General features: G+C 44.4%; 1 protein-coding gene across 3 annotated transcripts in view; it reads right to left on the bottom strand.

Moving 5' to 3' along the window:
- Window positions 1–19,649, bottom strand: part of card11 (caspase recruitment domain family, member 11) — a 242,858-nt gene that overhangs the window by 36,930 nt on the left and 186,279 nt on the right. For 2 of the 3 annotated variants that reach the window (XM_078240160.1, XM_078240159.1), the window contains 6 exons: window positions 16,126–16,238; window positions 12,836–12,856; window positions 10,018–10,085; window positions 9,011–9,143; window positions 7,056–7,257; window positions 794–920 (listed from right to left, as the gene is read on the bottom strand). In XM_078240160.1, the coding sequence (XP_078096286.1) occupies window positions 794–920; window positions 7,056–7,257; window positions 9,011–9,143; window positions 10,018–10,085; window positions 12,836–12,856; window positions 16,126–16,238 (664 nt within the window). The remainder of the gene's footprint in view (window positions 1–793; window positions 921–7,055; window positions 7,258–9,010; window positions 9,144–10,017; window positions 10,086–12,835; window positions 12,857–16,125; window positions 16,239–19,649) is intronic. The other variant, XM_078240161.1, reaches the window with a different exon arrangement.

Below are 19,649 nucleotides of genomic sequence, written 5' to 3'. Positions count from 1 at the left end.
GGAACTGCCCCACTCGTGTTTTCTAACCCAGAGGTGAAAATCCAGATCATATTCTTCTGGGATTTCCGGGCTGAACAAAACATCTGCCTCCACACAATAGTCACCGCCAGGTTAAAACCCAGGCCTTGGTTTCAGTGCCAAGAAGTGTCATCTACCCTGGTTCCCTGCTTTGTGTCTAGCCTGATGTCTTAGCCTAGAATGACAGCAGGATTGGGTTCCAACTTGGATCACATGGCCTGTGGTGCAGTGAAATATAGTTTGCCGCAGAATGCCACTTCTTTTCCATCTACTGATTTTGGATATGGGGGTCTAAGAAATACAGACCTTTAGATATTAGGTTTTTTAAGAAACCTGAGGAGAGGTCTCAGTGTGTCCCATACTGTACTCAAAACAGAGACACCAGAGACAGGTCCAATTGTGGTTAGAATATTTTTGATTGGGGTATGAACAGGTAGCACCAATGAGATATTCTTGCTAAGGCTTTTCACTGGTGCCTCGCCGTGGACAATTAGGGTCTTTCAGTTCATTCTTACAAGCATTGTTCTGGCTAAGCTGCACATACGGTGGCTGTGCAGCAGCCTGAAAAGTCCTTTATTTTGTGTTAAATATCGCTTGTGTGAAAACAAATGTAAAGTGTATTGTGTTTTGAATAAACTGGCCGGGTACAAGAATGAAATATCAAAGGGAACATTGCTTACAAGGCGGCTGCCCTTTCTCTCACCTGCTCTCTACTTCGGATTCTTGGACCTAATGAATTGCCCTGTCAATCCCTGCGGCTTAGCAAGTTGCTTACCGTCAAAGTTTGCTTTAAAGTGGAGTGTCACCAGTCCATTGCAGCGTTGTAATGTCCAATGTGCTTCTTCCTTAGTAGATGTTTCCAAGGCAACACTTTGAGTTTCTCCCTTGATACATCCTTCCAGCTTCAAAGAGAAAGAAAGATTTCAGATGAGGCCACACTGGAGAAATATTCTCCTACATCATTAGAACACAATGTTCTTTTCACCAGGTTTCCATGCTTCAAATCCAGGCCAGGTAGATGAAAAAGAAGTCATTTTTCTGATGGCTATTTAAGATCTTACATGAAATGTGTTTGCACACGATTTGTTATTCCAGTCTCCCGTAGTTCCTGCTGTCTGAATATTGAGGTATTTGGGAGCAAATGATGCCCTCACCTAACAAAAACTGTTAATCTGAGTCTTGAAAGCTTCACTCAGCCCAGCGTCCCATATCTTATGGGGGAAGAGTGTTCCAGATTCATGCTACTTTTTGGACGAGAAGGTGCCTCCTGATTTCTCCCTGAAATCCTCTGCCTCTAATTTTAACATTATTGTCCCTCCTTCTGGATTTCCCCCACCAAAGGAAATCATTTCTCCATGCTTATCCTAGAAAATCATTTTATCATTTTAATAACCCAGTCAGATCCCTTCTCATTTTTAAAATTTTAGATCCCTCCTCAACTTTCTTATTTTAAAGGAACACAAGTTAAATTTACGTAACCTGTCTTCATAATTTAATAAGAAGTTTAACAACACCAGGTCAAAGTCCAACAGGTTTATTTGGTGGCTTTTGCTACCAAATAAACCTGTTGGACTTTAACCTGGTGTTGTTAAACTTCTTACTGTGTTTACCCCAGTCCAACGCCGGCATCTCCACTTCATAATTTAACCCTTTATGCCTCCAAACATAAAGTGTGTCTTGTCCACCTGCACATCCCTGTGGGTGAGGCACAGTAAATGTTACAAATTATGTTCCAAACAAAGAATCACACTCAAAGAACAGAATGTGGGTCAAACTCAACCTGGTGTAGGTCTATAATTAGATTGGTCCATCCTCCTTCGTAGGCAATCCCTCAAAGTCGAGGATGATTTGTTTCCACAGTAAAAATTAGTTCTCAGGTGCCTGAGTAGTCCAATGTGTGACCTACAATCTCTGTCACAGGTGGGGCAGATGGTGGTTGGAGGAGTGGGTGGATGGGGTACTCAGGTTGCCATACATCCCTTTTGCTGTCGACACTTGGCATCAGCTTGCTCTCGGTGGTGGATCCCTCGTGTTCTTTGGAGTGGCAAATGAATACATTGAGTGCACCAATTTTTAAATGGCGCATCACATCAGCCAGTAAACCTGTTTGATGTCATATTCTGCCTGGGGAGCCTCCAGGCCATATACAGCGCAACTGTGCAAGCATCTTCCCAGCCTGCAGTGTTGCTTCAGCTGTGCCAGAACTGGTAGGTACTGTGCACCCTCTTGAACGGTTTGCTCTCGTTGATGAAACTCCAAGTGTTCAGCTCCTTTCCAAATGCTTTTCTTTCAATTCTAGCACTCTTGGGCCAGGCTCAAGGTCCATCAAGCTTAGTCCCAATCCATGTTACCACAAACAGTCCACAACAGAAACCTACTGCTAAAGCTGAGAACTAGAACTTACAAAATATGAATTGGACCCTTTCTAATCACATTCCAGTCTTGGAGTCTTCCTTCCTTCCTCAGTCCCTGAACATTCAACTTCAATAATCCTTTTTCTCAGTCTCCAAACTGAATAGACTCAACAGAAAGGTGTTTCAGGGTGTGAAATTCAGATTTGTAGCGGTGTTGGAGCTGTGCTACAGAAGCTGCAGGCTGTTCAAGAGGGTGTAGTATTTACCAGTTCTGGCACAGCTCCAAGCGACACTCCATGCTGGGAAGGTCCTGTGCAGTTGTACCATATATGGCCTGGACGTCATAATCTGCCAATTACAAATTATGGCGTCAAACAGGTTTACTGGCTGATGTGATGCCGCACTCAACATATTAATCTGCCACTCCAAAGAACAAGAGGGATCCACCACTAGCATTATTTAAAGGGCTAGACTCCCAACGTGCAGATAAAGTTATTTACAGCTTCTGTTATTGAAAAGTCTCTCACAGTACTCTGGAATGTTTCTGGAGATGTTATAGTGAGTTGGTGAATTCAGCAGGAAGTGTTGCAGCATCCTCACGGCAGTAAGGTTTACTGACCTGTCCACACAAAGATGGTACCAGGTATGGTGACAGCGCCTCTGGGTCTGGAGGCAGTCTGGGAGATCGGACAGATGGGCGGCATGGTGGCACAGTGGTTAGCACTGCTGCCTCACAGCGCTAGGGAATTGATCCCGGGTCCCTGGAGCTGTGAGGCAGCAGTGCAAACCACTGTGCCACCGTGCCGCCCTAAAATTGGTGAAAGTTGTCGCGGACATGCCGAATTTCCCCTACCAGGTACAGACAACAGATTTCCTTGGGGTGATGGGGGTATTGAGCAGCATGCGAGGCTGGTGGAATGGTGGGCAGGAGATGTCTCATAGAATTCCTACAGCGCAGTAGGAGGCCATTCGGCCCATCGAATCTGCACTGACCACAATCCCACCCAGGCCCTATCCCCATAACCCCACATATTTACCCTGCTAATCCCCAACACTGGGGCAATTTAGCATGGTCAATCAATCTAACCCGCACATCTTTGGACTGTGGGAGGAAACCGGAGCACCCGGAGGAAACCCACGCAGACACGGGGAGAATGTGCAAACTCCGCACAGACAGTGACCCAAAGCCAGAATTGAACCTGGGTCCCTGGTGCTGTGAGGCAGCAGTGCTAACCACTGCGCCATCGTGCTGTCCGTGTCATGTGAAGACACACTCACTGGTCTTGACCATTGAGTGAGACCATTAAACTCTCTCAAGTTTCTGCTGCCAGGTAAATTGGACCAGACTCTGGGCACTCACCTCCCTCATCATTTCTCCCATTTCCTTTGGAACGTAGTCCTTGAGGGCCTCCTGATGAAAACATGATCTCTCTCTCTCTCTCTCTCCTTGTCCAGCTCCACCATCTGAGGCTCCAACATAGCAGCCATGAAATCTAAGGGTCCGCTTTCTTCCCCGATACTCCATTTGTGCAGCTCCAACATGCAACCTGTGTCAGTACAGGCTCCGTAAGTAGTCTCACAACACCAGGTTAAAGTCCAACAGGTTTATTTGGTAGCACAAGCCACAAGCTTTCGGAGCACTGCCCGTTCATCGGGTGAGTGGGAGTTGTGTTCACAAACAGGGCATATATAGACACAGTAAGCTTGTGGCTTGTGCTACCAAATAAACCTGTTGACTTTAATCTGGTGTTATGAGACTTCTTACTGTGCTTACCCCAGTCCAACACCGGCATCTCCACATCATCAGTACAGGCTGCCAGAAGCAGCCCTTCCACTGAGTGCAGTTCCCCGTTAAGAGGAACAAACTGCCTTCAAGATGTGCCAGCAGTGCATGCTGTTTGGCCCCCTGCTGAGCATGCAGGCAGCTGGCAGTGCCTTCACTCACAGTATCGCGATAATCAAATAAGTGAGAAGACAGCATTAAACTCGTGTCTACTTCAAAAGCAACAGGTGTGAAATGGTCGTGAAGTGCAACCCTTGCACCCAAAAATGAGCCATAAACAATTTTCAACTCTAACCTGAAGAAGAACTGGCAACATTAGTTTTTCTTCTGTTAAAAAAACCCACGGTATCTGCAAGGACAATATGATCTACTGTTGCTATGGCAATAAATATTAAGGTGCTATTGCCTTAACGTCTCAAGGGGCCTTTTCCCAAGACTAGCAAGTTGTCTGGTAGGACTGCCTGGAAATGGAATTTTAATTCCGCAAATAAGATTTCAGCCCCAGAATACAAAAAAACATATAGCAACTTCCCTATCTTAAAGCCTGTCATTCAAGATTAATTAAGGCTGCTTTATAAATTCCTGAGTGATTTAAGGTCTTTTGTAAAGGTTAATTCTCTTCTAATTAATAATTCTATAGTGAACTGCAGATAGTTATTTATATTGTATAACACCCTTTCCGAAATACAAATGTTTACACTGAAGGAAAGAAATTAGAAATCTAATTAGCATATTCAGAATTTTAAGGGCACAGTTGAACTGCACACGATTGGCATGTTTGACCTAATCACAAACTCTACAACAATACATCCTTACCCTTTGGATGTGGAAAGTGAATAAACAGATTAAATTTATCTACTTTGTAGAGAAGGTGTGCAGTCCATAACTAGGAGTGATAAAGATTAAAGAGTCATTAACAATTCTAGTAAAAACTTCAGGGTAAATTTCTTTCTCCAGACAGTGGTTACAATGTGGAACTTGCCACCACATGGAGTGGTTGAGAAACTGTCATGTGCAAGCTCCACACAGACTATCACCCAAGGCCAGAATCAAACCTGGGTACTTGGCGCTGTCAGGCAGCAGTGCTAACCACTGTGCCACTGGAGCAGTCACTTGGTTCATCCCATCTTATATATTTCCATTCTACAAATAACAAAAGATAAATTGTTGAGAAAGACTAGATTAGCTATTTCATCAACAGTAGCACAGTGGTTAGTGCTGCCGCCTCACAGCGCCAGGACCCAGGTTCGATTCCCGGCTTGGGTCACTGTCTGTGTGGAGTCTGCATGTTCTCCCCGTGTCTGCGTGGGTTTCCTCCAGGTGCTCAGGCTTCCTCCTATAGTCCAAAAGATGTGCTAGTTAGGTGCAATAGCCATGCTAAATTCTCCCTCAGTGTACACGAACAGATGCCGGAGTGTGGCAACTGGGGGATTTTCACAGTAACTTCATTGCAGTGTTAATGTTAGCCTACTTGTGACACTGATAAATAAACTTAAACTAAGGCCAGGATTTTCTGGCCCTCTTGTGGTGGGACCTGCCATGGGCGATTTGGCTGCCCAGCTAAAAGTCCATTGACTTTTGGTGGGACTGGATGATCCTGGTGGCAGGGCAGGCTGGAAAACCTTGCCCCAAGACGTTTCATAGTCCCATTTTTCAATGCATTTGGAGGACAAGATATAATCAAATAACAAAGCAGGAGCCCATTCACCCCATTATGTCTTAGTTAGCTCTTTGAAAGAACTATCTAATTGCTCCTACTTCCCTGGTCTTTGTCAATAGCCTGACAAGTTTCTCCTTTTCAAGAATATATTCAATTCCATTCTGAAAATTAATGTTGAATCTGCTTTCATCCATTCTAGCCATGCGTTCCAGATCATAACAAGTTGCTGCATCAAATAAATCCTCATTTCCCCATGTATTTCTTTTGCCATGATGAAGAAATAATAATTGTCCAAGACCCAGCATAGAAAACAAAACTAATGTCAAAGTTCAATGTACTTTTTGATGAGGCTTGCAAGTATACAGCACTATCATTCTTAGCATCTTTCATGTCCTCAAAATGTCCCAAGGCACCTCAAATACTTTTGCAACATCATCACCGTTGTTAGGCAGGCAAACGTGATAGTCTATTGTGCACAGCACAAACAGAGTGCTGAGAATCTGTTGTTTGAGGGATGAATGTTGACCAGGTCACTCTGAGAACCCCTTGTTCTTTTAAGATAAACAGGAGACTGATGTAGCCTCACATGCAAAAGACGGCACCTCTTGAAATGTGGCATTCCCCTAGCGCTGCTGTCAGCCTAGAATAGATAGTCAAGTTCTTGAACGACCAACATTCTGACTCAAAGGCATATGTGCAAACCACCAAGCCAAGCTGGCACTTGAGTGTCCAAACACAGATAGAGTTTTAGGCAGCAGTGCCTGATAATTTAATCTCATTCCAACTTCTGAAATGTGCCTGGTTAAAAAACCTTTGACCTTCATTGTACAGGTCTTGGTGTTGTCAGCTTTGTGGGAATATAAATAATTTGTTTCAATTTACATTTGCTTGTAAAATGGCTAGTGACTTGTATCTGTTACCAGACAGTTTACAATCAATCCCACACAATCATGCACCTATCAATAATGATGCAACAGCATGAGAATAAGCACTTACACTTTGTCAGAGATCTCAGATTGCTTCTTGGCTTTTCAATCAGGCGGACACTTGATTATCTATATAGTTTTCAAAATGCACTCTCATTTTCCATTTTAGGTGGACACAATCAATGTTCTCAATACTGACACCGATGTGAATTAGCATTTATATCAGTCAATTTCCTTTTTTCCTGCATCAGCCAGTGGAACAACATTTCTCAAACCTTGCCACTTCCTCGATGGTTCAGCACAATGATTCTTACCAAAATCAGTTGATGTCCTTCCTTCAGCCCTGCCTTCTCTGCGGCAGAACCCAGCTGTACTGTTCGAATGAAAAGGCCTCTCTCATTTCCACCAACAATGGAGATTTCAGTCACCAGGTTATCACCATTGAGTGTTGCGTGCAGCATATGTTTCAAAGGGTTACTGATCTGGGTGGCGGAGCTCAGAGAAGGACGAAAGGGTCTACAGGGATACATAGAAGAAAAATAATCAAGGGCGCTAATCATTTGTATTCATGAGAGTGTTGGATAGAGGTGCTCATAATTATGAGGGGTGAAGACAGGCTAGATGGAAAGAAACTGTTCCTGTTGGCAAAAGGATCGAAAACCAGAGGACACTGACTTAATGTGTTGGGCAAAAAAACCAACGGAACAGGACGACAATCCGGTTTAGGCAGCGAGGGGTCAGGATATGGAACACACTGCCTGAGAGTGTTGTTGAGGCAGACACAGTTATGGCTTTCAAAAGGAATTTGGCTAACCTCATGAATAGAAAAAAATTGCAGGTTACAGGGAACGCGTGGGGCCTCATTTCATGCTGTAATCATTCTATGATTCAAAATGCAGACAAAAAGATGGGTAATTCTCACAGATCATTATCTGTGATGCTGTAAACTAATAGGAGTTTGTGATAAGAGTTTATTATCAAAGATGCAATCTCTATCGCTGTCTCCCATTAAAATTCATGGGGGTGAATTTTGAACTTTGATCATTGGGTAATAAGTAGGTGATAATGAGTTGACAATCCGTTTAACAACTCCTCTGATTTTCTCTCCTCTCGTGTCTTGGGATCCTTAGCACTTGACTAACAGTTTACTGCCTCACTCAAAGGGTGGCACATGTAATAATGCATTATTCATTCAGTGCCTACTCCAATGTTCAACATTCCCACACCAGCTCTTATGGGGTTGCAATGGCCTGTCCACCAGCTAGAAAGTCAGGGTCAACTCTGCCTTGGTTGGTTATGGGACCACCAACCCAATGTTACATGCAGCAAACTGCCTGCCTGCTCTCAGGGCATGCGTCCCTTTAAGGAATGAGGTTCCACCCTAAGAGATGTCAGCCGATCAGATAGTCAGCAGCTCCACATTGGCCACTGGGAGCGGTGTTCACTACTGGAACAGCAAAGTGGTATGACCAGCAAGAATGGAGGATTGACCAGGAGGTCAGCTCACTGACGCCAGAAAGGCAGGTCCCAGGAAGATGGCGGTGCCATTTGTGAGGTTAGGAGAGTACTTCCAAGGGGGTGATCCTTGTCACTGGGAAGAGGACAGATGGGCCCACTCCAGAGGGCTCGCCCACCTCCCCAATCTGCAAGGGGGTCATCAGGGTTTATCTGACAATCTCCTCACATAATGAAGGTCTACCCCCACCCCGGCTGGATGTAGAATATCAGCAGCCGAGGGAAGAGGATCTCAAGTAGCCCTTAACTGGCTTCAGTTGGTCTCAGGGTAGGAGGGCTGTCTGCCTCCTTCCCCGCTGCTGATAAAATGCCAACCACCCCATGCCATCAGATGTGATTTTTCATTCCCCTCTCCACGTCGCAGCACTCTTCACTGGGCCCCATAAAATCCCAGCACGAGTCAAACTGACAGAAAGAAAATTAATGCTACATTACAGTGGTATTTCTCACACACAATCTTCAGTCTCAGTCACAGTGGGATAGAGCTTGACTTTGTGCGACAGCATAGAACAGGTGAGAGCGAGTTAGCAGTTTTTTTTCCATCTCTCCTCATTTTTATTTCAACTTCAATGGAGATAAAAACGGAGAAAGATGATAAATGGTCTGTCGGTTTGCTTTAGTTTTACACTACCCCACAAAGCCAAAATTACTCCCAGTGAATTTAACCAAAGATGTCTATATTCAAAGCAAAGCATCGCCACATTGAGTAGCTGTGCTCAGAATACTTATTAAAACTTTACTTATTCATCCATACCTTTCCAAGGAAAACTTTCTGAATATGGAGTTCATATGGTCCAATTCACATGAATCTAAAGCTTCAGATTGATGTGACGATGATGATGAATGGATGGAAGGTGGTCCGTGAGAGATCCTGTCCTGATATTCATCTGGTTCACAAAATAAGACTAATTAGAAGTTTGTCAATATTACTGAGCTGAGCACAGACAAGAAACATAGGAACTGGAGGCCATTCAGCCCTGCAAGTCTGTTGTACCATTCAAATAGGGTGATTGAAATCTCAACTCTATCCACCTGGCTTTGTTCCATAACTTTCAATAATCTTGTCTCATGAAAATCTATCAATTTCAGTTGTGAATTTGTCCATGGGCCTAACATCAAAGCTTTGTGGGGGCGATTTCCATGAACGTTTGCGTCAATAAGTGCATCCTGACATCATTTTGGAAAGGTCTAGCTCTAATTTTAAGGTTCCGCCCCTGATTTTGAACTCCTCCACTAGAGGAGCACTTTCAATCTACTCTATCAATTGCTTTAATCATCTTAAACACTTCAATCAGATCAGCTTTATTCTTCAATCAAAAGAATAATTCTCCTCTTCAAGGAAATGCAAGCCTTGTCCAAATGACTTGTTCTCATAATTCAACTGTTTTATCCAGGTATCACTGTGGTAAATCTGAGCTGTACTTTCTCCAAGCCGTTTCTGAGCTGTGGTGCCCAGAACTGAATGTAATATTCAACATGAGGTCTATTCAGAACGTTATATAATTGAAAATGAGCTCAGCTGTGATCTTATCAAATGGCAGAGAAGGCTCAAGGGGCTGAATGTCTACTCCTGCAATTAATTTGTATGTTTGTTTGAACATATCCAATATAACTTCTACCCACCCTGAGTCACCCTGAACTAGCAGATCGTGTATCCCACCCTCTCCAACTCCAAATTGAATTACATGAATGTATTATCAATGCTTGGTGCTATTAGTCTGCGCTTCACTAATCAGAAAATTAGTCAAAATACAAATTTACCATCTGTTTCCATTTGCATGGCATCAAAGGTGTAACAGCAGATGCTATCATTGTCCTCCTCTGTAATACTGTCAAAAACAGAATAACAAGTAACGGCTGAGGAAACAGGGGAAAACAAAGAACCAGAAGTGCTATCGTCACTGTTGTACCTGGCACTCATCTACATAATCACTATCATAGTTATTAACATATGGAACAGCGCAATTACCATCACAACATCACTGCAAAGTCAGTCATGTCCAGTTATCACTGTGAGGGGTCAAAGTCACCAATTCTCCAGGCACTGAGAGACTCAATTAGCAAGCCAAAAAAGAAAGCTGGGAGGTGTCCCCTCTTGGTGTTTACGCCGACTACCTCCCGCATCCACCCCGAGACTAGACTTACCTGCCGACTGTCTCATGGGGTAACTGGTTGATGTTTCTCCCTAGGGAACAGGTGAGCTATAATAGGTTGCCCATTTGTCCTTCACAACTCATCAACAAAGTGTTCATGAGGCCTGAGCCTGAAAGTGGTTTGGGCCTCCTGATAGCATCATTGGATGAGTGCTCAGCCAATTTCACACTCATATCTGTGGTGCTCAAGCCAAACGTCTCTTTCCAGTCTGAACTGGAGAGACAAAGAACATATTGAAGAAAAGAAAATCCTCATCGTCTGAAAGATCCTGAATCCTTTTTGTAATTCAACCAAAAGAGCAAGTTTGTAAAACAAATTGGGCAGAATTTAATGTCCCCCTCATGGTGAGTTTGGTGATAGGGTTATTTAACTGGGTCCACTGAGAGCCACCCCCCCTGACCTTGCTGCCGACCCTCTCCTTGTCATCCATGAACTTCACCCCACAATCCCCCTCCTGCCACCACTCACTCACCTGTGGTTGGATCCCTCGGCAATCCTGGACCTCAGGTGGGGGAGCATTACCGGCAGCAGCCAACACCTCCCTGGTGGCATTGCTGAGCAATGAAAAGGTGCCAGCCTCTGACTGGCTGGCAACTCTCAGCAGGCAGGGTGCTAGATCCAGGGGAAGGCCCACTACTGCCCAATTAAGTGCCTGATTTGCAGTTAATGCAATGGGCCTTCCCGAAATGAGACGACGCGGAGTTATTGCCAGATCTCCAGCCGGCGGGCGAGAGCCCGCCATCTACATTAAATTAGGCCCATTGATTTTCTATAAAGTCTGATATCACTAATTGATAAGATCAAAAAAAGTCATGACCACCATTCAAGCAAAATGGGATTCACTAATAATATAAAATAAAAACTGTTAGAGGATGAGTACAATCTTAGGGCTTTGAGAGTCAACTTGAACTTTGCTCTCAGTTAATGAGGTCATCCAAAGCTCTCAATTGGGTCACTCCTTTACAACCCAATCACAGCCATCAGGATCATATATTAATCTCCATATTTCCAACAGAACTCATTAGATTTGCCCTGAGGCAGCAAAGTCAAGCAGTGTACAACCGTCAATGATATTGTTTGACAGCTCATTTAATCAAGTTATCAAAATATTTTGGCAAATGCTTCTTTTGGAGTGGCTGGAAAGAGAACGATGCATATTTATAAATTTGTTTTCTGATCCCAAAAGCCCCGATGGAATGACAGGCAGAAGATCCGTCAGGCTACCTGCGGTCAGAAGATGTAGCATTTCCAATTATTGTGTTAATTAATGACTTGGAAACCAGAAACACTGATGGAATATCTTGCCGCCACTTGCTGTCAAAGTTAACGCGTGACTAATAAGGACTGGGAAATGACACCATAGGACAGACACCTGTTGTCCACTGAACAACAAGGAGTCAACCTCTTTAGGGGAGAAGGAAAAGGGGAAAAAAATTGTGACCAGAAACTATAACAAAAACATGTGTGTTTTTTTATGTTTTTTCACTACGTATTGAGCTGTTTTTTAGACATTTTTTCACTACATATTGAGACTGATAAATATTACAGGTAGCACTTGTGGAATATTGAACTGCAATAAAGGCCTAGCACAAGCAGCAATGTTTTCTTTAGCAAGAAAGATTCTCGTTGCTTTGTATAATCACAAGGATCAGAACAAATGACAGCTCTTTCCTGCTAGATATTGAACCCATCTCACTCAGTTTAGAAGCACCATGGAGACAAATGCATTGACTTTATCAGGTGGCATAAAAACAAATCATCTCTTCCACAGCTACATAGGCTCAAAGGCAGAGGTGGTGCAGGGGAGGTGGGATCATAAGATGTCAAATAAATCAAAAGATGTGCAGGTTCGGTGGATTGGCCATGGTAAATTGCCCCTTAGTGCCCTAAGATGTGTAGGTTAGAATAATAAGCTATGGTAAATGTGTGAGGCTATGGAGATAGGGCAGGAGAGAGGGCCTGGGTAAGATACTCTGCCAGAAAGTTGGTACAGACTCGATGGGCTCAATGGCCTCCTTCTGCACTCTAGGGATTCTATGCTAATTACAGCAATGATTTTGAAGTCAGCCAATGTGACTTTTCAGGTCCCAGCAAGCCCCGTCGCCCGGCTTTGGTCTCCATGAGGTTATGAGCTGCAAGTCTGTGCAGTTCCCAGCTTCAGGCTGAGAATGGTGGCACTCCCCCACTTCCCAGTTCAGGCTCTTCCCTGCCAGGTCAGTCAAGTATCACCTTCACCTCAAACCACACCCTCCCCCATTCCCCTCTAACAAGCAGGCCAAACCATAGATCTGCCACCGCATAGGCTGCACACCCAGGTTTATAGGACATTCATGAGTACAGCATGGCACAACACACGAGAGATACAGACAAACATTTGCAATAGGCAATTTGGGTTACAAACCAGGTGAGTTTCATGAAAATTTACCTGTATTTCTTCAAATGAGCACTATGGAAGGAGGAAAAATGTTAACATAAGACCAGATGATTGAGCAAAATATGAAAATGTAGTTATTACTCAAAGTGAAAGACCATCCATTTTTTAATGAACAGGTATCAGCTTTTTTGTATTTTGTCACAAGTAGGCTTACATTAACACTGCAATGAAGTTACTGTGAAAATCCCCTAGTCACCACACTCCGGTGCCTGTTCAGGTACACTGAGAGAGAATTTAACATGGCCAATGCACCTACCCACGTCTTTTGGAGTGTGGGAGGAAACCGGAGCACCTGAACGAAACCCACGGCGACACAGGGAGAATGTGCAGACTACGCACAGATAGTGGCCCAAGCTAGGAATCGAACCCGGATCCCTGGTGATGAGGCAGCAGTGCTAACCGCCGTGTTGCCCACAGGCGGTGGAGTGGGTTAGGATACCATCCTTCTGCACCTGAAAATTGAGTTCGAATTCAGATGGGATGCACGTCTCTCTTCTGCTGCCTGTCAGGATCCTACTTGAACTGAACATGGACAGCTGCGGCTCATTTGTGTGAGACACTAACCCGTAATTCAGTACGAAGCATATCTAAATTGGCATTCAATGCTTTGTATTGCACAGGGGTGTCACATTGGAGCTGTGGAGGCAGCTCATCTCAGCTTACGTGAAAGACCCATTGTTGATGGGAACATTCATCTGCATCTAACCATGTTGCACGAGCCTCAGGACTACTTGATCCCGAAACTGAATGACAAAAAAAATGGATTCATTCATGGTTTCATTCCCCGACCTTGACAACTGCAATATTCATTACAATAACAATGAAACAAATAAAAAATCTCATTACAAATTGAATGGTCAGAAATAAACATAAGCAGAAGTACAAAATCTAATTATTATTTATTGTTGTACATTCGGCAATATTGCTGGGCACTAAAGTGAACACAAGGAAATGGTGAAGAGACAACCAGACATATCGACATGAATTTTCAGCAGACGAATGTATCCAAACCTGACAGTGAAATTCAGCTTGCAACTAAGCTTGATAAACAGTCCTAAAGCTTCAATGCATAATGAGATCAAACGTCTACAGTTAACAGGGATTAATAAAAGGCAGATCAATTAAATTATACTTTCTCATGCCAAACCCGAAGGAAAGGTTGCTATTTTTTTTTTGTACAGCATTTAATTATTCTATTTTGTTAATGAGTGTATTAATATTGAGTTAAAGGTAAGGGATGCCTATGGTCTTCTGAAGTGTTTTCGGTGGTAACTGGCTGTTATATCCACTTAATGACTGCTCAAAGCTTAGCAGAATACTCTACTGTAGCAGGTCAGTGTTAGCACATTCATTAATTCTGTCAAGTCATTTAAAAAAAAATTATTTAGTACATCTGGAAGGAAGGTCCAAGTCCACCATGAAGGATACTACCAAGATTGCCAATCGAGGAGAAACATGGAGGTAAGAAAGATTTGGGAATCGGGTGGTATGAAGGTTGGATTTGGTTGTAGAGTGAAGTGGCGTCTGTGGGAATTGTGGAGTTCCACAGTTTGAAGCGATGCTTCAGGGGAGGTGAGGAGTTCTAAGGTTCTGTGAAAAAAAGTTAATGTACAACAATCTGAGAAATCAAAAGCGTTGGAAAAGGATCAAATAATATCCAAAACAGCTGGGAGCATGAGAAAGATGAAGTAAATAGAGAAAAGTGCAAAGAATTAAATGGGGCCCTGTAAGGTTTTGTATAAAATCATAAGTATAAAGTATAAATGTATAAAGTCCCAAACCAGTGTCCTCTGTTTGAACAGAGGGAAATATGATAGGATGAGGGATGAATTGGCTAAGGTAGACTGGGAGAGCAGGCTGGCAGGTAGGATAGCTGAGGAACAGTGGAGGATTTTTAAGGAGATCCTTTTCAGTTCTCAGCAAAAATATATTCCAGCAAAAAACAAGGATTGTAAGAAAAGGGAGAACCAGCTTGTTGGATTTTTATGAAGATGTGACTAGGGCGGTTGATGGAGGAGAACCGGTGGATGCGGTGTTTTTGGATTTCCAAAAGGCGTTTGATAAGGTGCCCCATAAAAGGCTGCTGAAGAAGATTAGGGCACACGGAGTTGGGGGTAGTGTGTTAAAGTGGATTGGGGACTGGCTATCCGACAGGAAGCAAAGAGTCGGAATAAATGGGTGTTTTTCCGGTTGGAGGAAGGTAACTAGTGGCGTGCCGCAGGGATCGGTACTCGGGCCGCAACTGTTTACCATTTATATAGATGATCTGGAGGAGGGGACGGAGTGTAGGGTAACAAAGTTTGCAGACGACACAAAGATAAGTGGAAAAGTGAATCGTGTGGAGGACGGAGAAGATCTGCAGAGAGATTTGGACAGGCTGAGTGAGTGGGCGAGGATATGGCAAATGGAGTATAACGTTGATAAATGCGAGGTTATACACTTTGGAGGAAATAATAACAAATGGGATTACTATCTCAATGGAAACAAATTAAAACATGCTACCGTGCAAAGGGACCTGGGGGTCCTTGTGCATGAGACGCAAAAGCCCAGTCTGCAGGTACAACAGGTGATCAAGAAGGCAAATGGGATGTTGGCCTATATTGCGAGGGGGATAGAATATAAAAGCAGGGATGTCTTGATGCACCTGTACAGGGCATTGGTGAGGCCGCAGCTGGAATACTGTGTGCAGTATTGGTCCCCTTATATGAGGAAGGATATATTGGCATTGGAGGGAGTGCAGAGAAGGTTCACCAGGTTGATACCGGAGATGAGGGGTTTGGATTATGAGGAGAGGCTGAGGAGATTGGGTTTGTACTCGTTGGAGTTTAGAAGGATGAGGGGGGATCTTATGGAGACTTATAAGATAATGCGGGGGCTGGATAGGGTGGAGGCGGAGAGATTCTTTCCACTTAGTAAGGAAGTTAAAACTAGAGGACACAGCCTCAAAATAAAGGGGGGTCGGTTTAAGACAGAGTTGAGGAGGAACTTCTTCTCCCAGAGGGTGGTGAATCTCTGGAATTCTCTGCCCACTGAGGTGGTGGAGGCTACCTCGCTGAATATGTTTAAAGCGCGGATGGATGGATTCCTGATCGGTAAGGGAATTAAGGGTTATGGGGATCAGGCGGGTAAGTGGTACTGATCCACGTCAGATCAGCCATGATCTTATTGAATGGCGGGGCAGGCTCGAGGGGCTAGATGGCCTACTCCTGCTCCTATTTCTTATGTTCTTATAAACTCTCCAATATCACTTGCTGCCTATCCTATAATGGCGCATCGCTTACCTTCTGTGTGGCAACTCCCGGTCTTCTTCCCTAGTCCTCCGTAGAATTGAATCATTGCAAGGTGGTTCAGGAGTAGTTGACATGACACTGGGGAATCGGGGTCTCAGTGTTTGCTATAACACAAAGAACAGGCTGTAGAAATTCTCTGAATTGCACTGTTCAATCATGAATGCATCATTGCTTCTGGAAGGCTGTGAGGCCCTTCGTTTTAATAAAATGTCTATTCATTTCATTTTATTAGTTAAAGAACACTTGACTAATGAGGACATTTAAAAAATTGTTTTATTCCATCCATAAAAGCAAATTTAAATTGAATCCAATTCACGGTCCCCATGAGAGAGACAAACAAGATCCAAGCTGACAAAATGAGGCATTGCACACCATCTTATGCTTGATCTGATGCTTTATCTTAGCCAAAAGGCCGAGATGGCTTTGAAAAATTGCATCAGGTGACACCTCAGTTAAACCTCATTGGCTACCCTGATCATTGACTCTACCCTAGCCACGGAAATCAACCTGCCTGATCATTGACTCTCCCCTGCCAGGCAAGTATTGGCTCATGATTAAACATGACAATAATGACTTACACTTTAAGGTAATATTAAGTCAGTAAACCAGGAAGGTCAAGGTTTGATGCCCAGTTGTTTGATTTTTGGCATGTGAACTAATCTCAGATAGGTTAAGGTGGCAGCATTGCAGTTGGAATACTGCCGGGATACTGAAGTAATCCACCAGACCTCTTGTCACTGGTAATTAACCATAGACCTCTCTGCTAGAAAGCATTTGTGTGCAGATGTCAGGCTCCTCTCAACCAACTATCCTGCTGACACTCCAAGCAGACACAATGAAGAATGAACATTTAAGTGACATATCGATGATGCAATGAAAATGTGTCACAAGGTCACTGTAATAACTCCATGGAGGCGAAAGTCCCGTCACCAAGTTACTTTATTTACACCATACATCTGTCCACAGCCAACTCTCCTGTTGCTCCCTGCTGAATGCAGGCTGGGAATCTGACACACCTGCTTTAAATAGGGAGCATGAGGATCCCTGATTTAACCTTCAATTAGGACTCATCAAGCATTTCTTTCAACACTAACCAAGTAAACGAACTCAAATTAACTTAGGGACAAATTAAAAGGAAGGGGGAACAGCCCGAACCAAAAACAAAGTCGAAAGGAAACTTAAAACATCAAACCAAAAGGTGATTATCGGGGTCGATAATACACCCCAGCCCCTGCGGTGCCCAACGGTCGCGGAAGGGTCAACCGCGCCCGTGGACACCGCATGCTCCCTCTCCAGAGACACCTGGCCGCGAATGTAGCCGCGGTAGAGGGGCAGACAGTCGGGATGGACGGCCCCGTCGATCGCCCGCTGCCTGGACCTATTGATGGCGCGTCTCGCCAGGCCCAGGAGCATGTTCACGAGGAGGTCGGCATCCCGACCCGCCCCTCTCCGCACCAGGTGCCCGTAGATCAGGAGTGTGGGACTGAAGTGCAAACAAAACATCAATAAGAGGTGTTTGAGGAAACCAAAAAGGGTGTGCAGTCTAAAACACAGAACGTAGACATGGTCCACGGACTCCACAAGGCCACAGAAAGGGCAGTCTTGGGAGAGGTCTCATCAAGCAGTTCATACTCTAGCAAGCCAACCTCATTAGCCTGGCTGAAGTCATCACAGGCACACAGGTAATATGTTGCCAGTGAGTACATATGCTGACATTTTCTTTAATTGGGACTGGCAGGGCTCAATCTGAAGAATCCCAGCCCAAATATGGATATTGAGTGAATTCATTTGAAATGGACTAATTCAGATAACTTCAAGATCTTGATGGAGGTGGATTCTCATCTCTTTGCCATTGACTGAAGTGAGTTCATCGTCATCATCATGTATGATCTGCCCAAAGGCAAGTCCTTGGTTCATAGTTGCCTTTCTAGGCTCCCTAAATTGGGCCAGTCTGTTCATTTGCCAACAACTTCCTTCAATTTTCAAGCCATCCAACATTGATATTCTTTTCTTCTTTTTCCTTGAAATCCTCTCTCCATAAAATATCTTTCAAGTCCGTTTCCTCTTAAGATGTGCCACACCCAGACTCTCTGGGTGGAATTTGGTATGGCCTGTAAGCACGGGAAATGTGACGGGCCGGGGCTGGGGTGGAGCTTAATTGGGCGAAAGCCGAAATCTTGGCTTCTCGACATTGGGTTGAGTTTATGAGATAAAGTGGGTAGTGTGCCAGCAGCAGAGCTGCCAATGCAGTGCCCGGTGGTGGGATCCTATTTACCATTCATTTGCATACCATGAATACTCGTTAATTGGGAAGCACACCAAATTAAGTTTTTCCTTCAGGATTAGGTCATTGGCACATGGGAAACTTGTGTCTCTTGTTTAAAAAGTTTTTAAAAGTTTATTTATTAGTGTCACAAGTAGGCTTACAATAACACTGCAATGAAGTTTCTGTGAAAATCCCCTAATCGCCACACTCCAGCGCCTGTTTGGGTACACGGAGGGAGAATTTAGCACGGCCAATGCACGCTGTTTCATGATACCTTAAAGATGGCATGTACCAGACAAGGTTGTTCAACCTTTGGACCCGAAGTGAGGTTTTGTCTTTGTCTAACTCAGGGGACAGGACCAAGGGATAGTCCATAGTGGAAAGAATGATGGTGGGTGGAAAGCGTGGCACTCAGGTCCTCAGATAGCACAGCGGTTGGGTTGGCAAGAGGGTGGGGCTAATGCTCGTGTCCTCAAGCAAAGCACTGGCATATTTGTGTGGGGTTGTGGAGAAGGTGTCTGAAGAGAGCCAAACTCCAGCCTACAGCCCATTGTTGCAGAGATCAATGGAGAGAGCTGCACCACACACGGCAGGTCAACAGTCAGGGAATGGATCTTGAGTTTAAAGCAGGGCAGGCCCAGCTTCAGAGGAGGCAGGCCAATGGCCTCTGAGGAAGGGTCAAGGGAAAATAAAGGGTGATAGACAAATGCTCCAAGATGATGGGGGGGTGGAGGCTGGGGTGAGGATGAAAGATGGAAGGGAGTGGATTAATGGTTCTGAGTCAGGGGTGATGGTTGGATGCTCCAGGATGATTGGGGAAAAGAGCAAGGTAATATTGTGGGGAGGGCAAGGTAGATGGGAGGAAGCTCAAGGGTGACAGAGGGAGGGTGGAGGTGGATGGGCTCCAGCTGCAGGGTCACGGTGTTAGTGTCTATTGACATGGCTGCAAAGAAACTGCTACCTTGCTGGATATCAAGTCCTGCAAGGAAACTTAGCTCAAAGATCAGGTTGTTGTGGGAGGGGGGTACTGTGGGATGGGAGTAGTTCTGGGTGCAGCCTATGGAGGGCCATGCATTCCCACTGGTGAACTGCAACTGCTCTAGGAACGAAAGCCATGTCAAAAAAGCCTACTTGCCTTCTTTACATGGTCCATTTTCTGGATTTACATTGGGTCTCATAACCAAATCTTTTTTTCCAACCTCAGGTGTTGGACGAGAGGATTCATCAGAAAATGGTCTAGGTACAAGCC

The sequence above is a fragment of the Mustelus asterias genome, chromosome 23 (genome assembly GCF_964213995.1).
Source record: "Mustelus asterias chromosome 23, sMusAst1.hap1.1, whole genome shotgun sequence".
NCBI lineage: Eukaryota > Metazoa > Chordata > Chondrichthyes > Carcharhiniformes > Triakidae > Mustelus > Mustelus asterias.
This window is presented reverse-complemented; position numbering and strand designations above follow the sequence as displayed.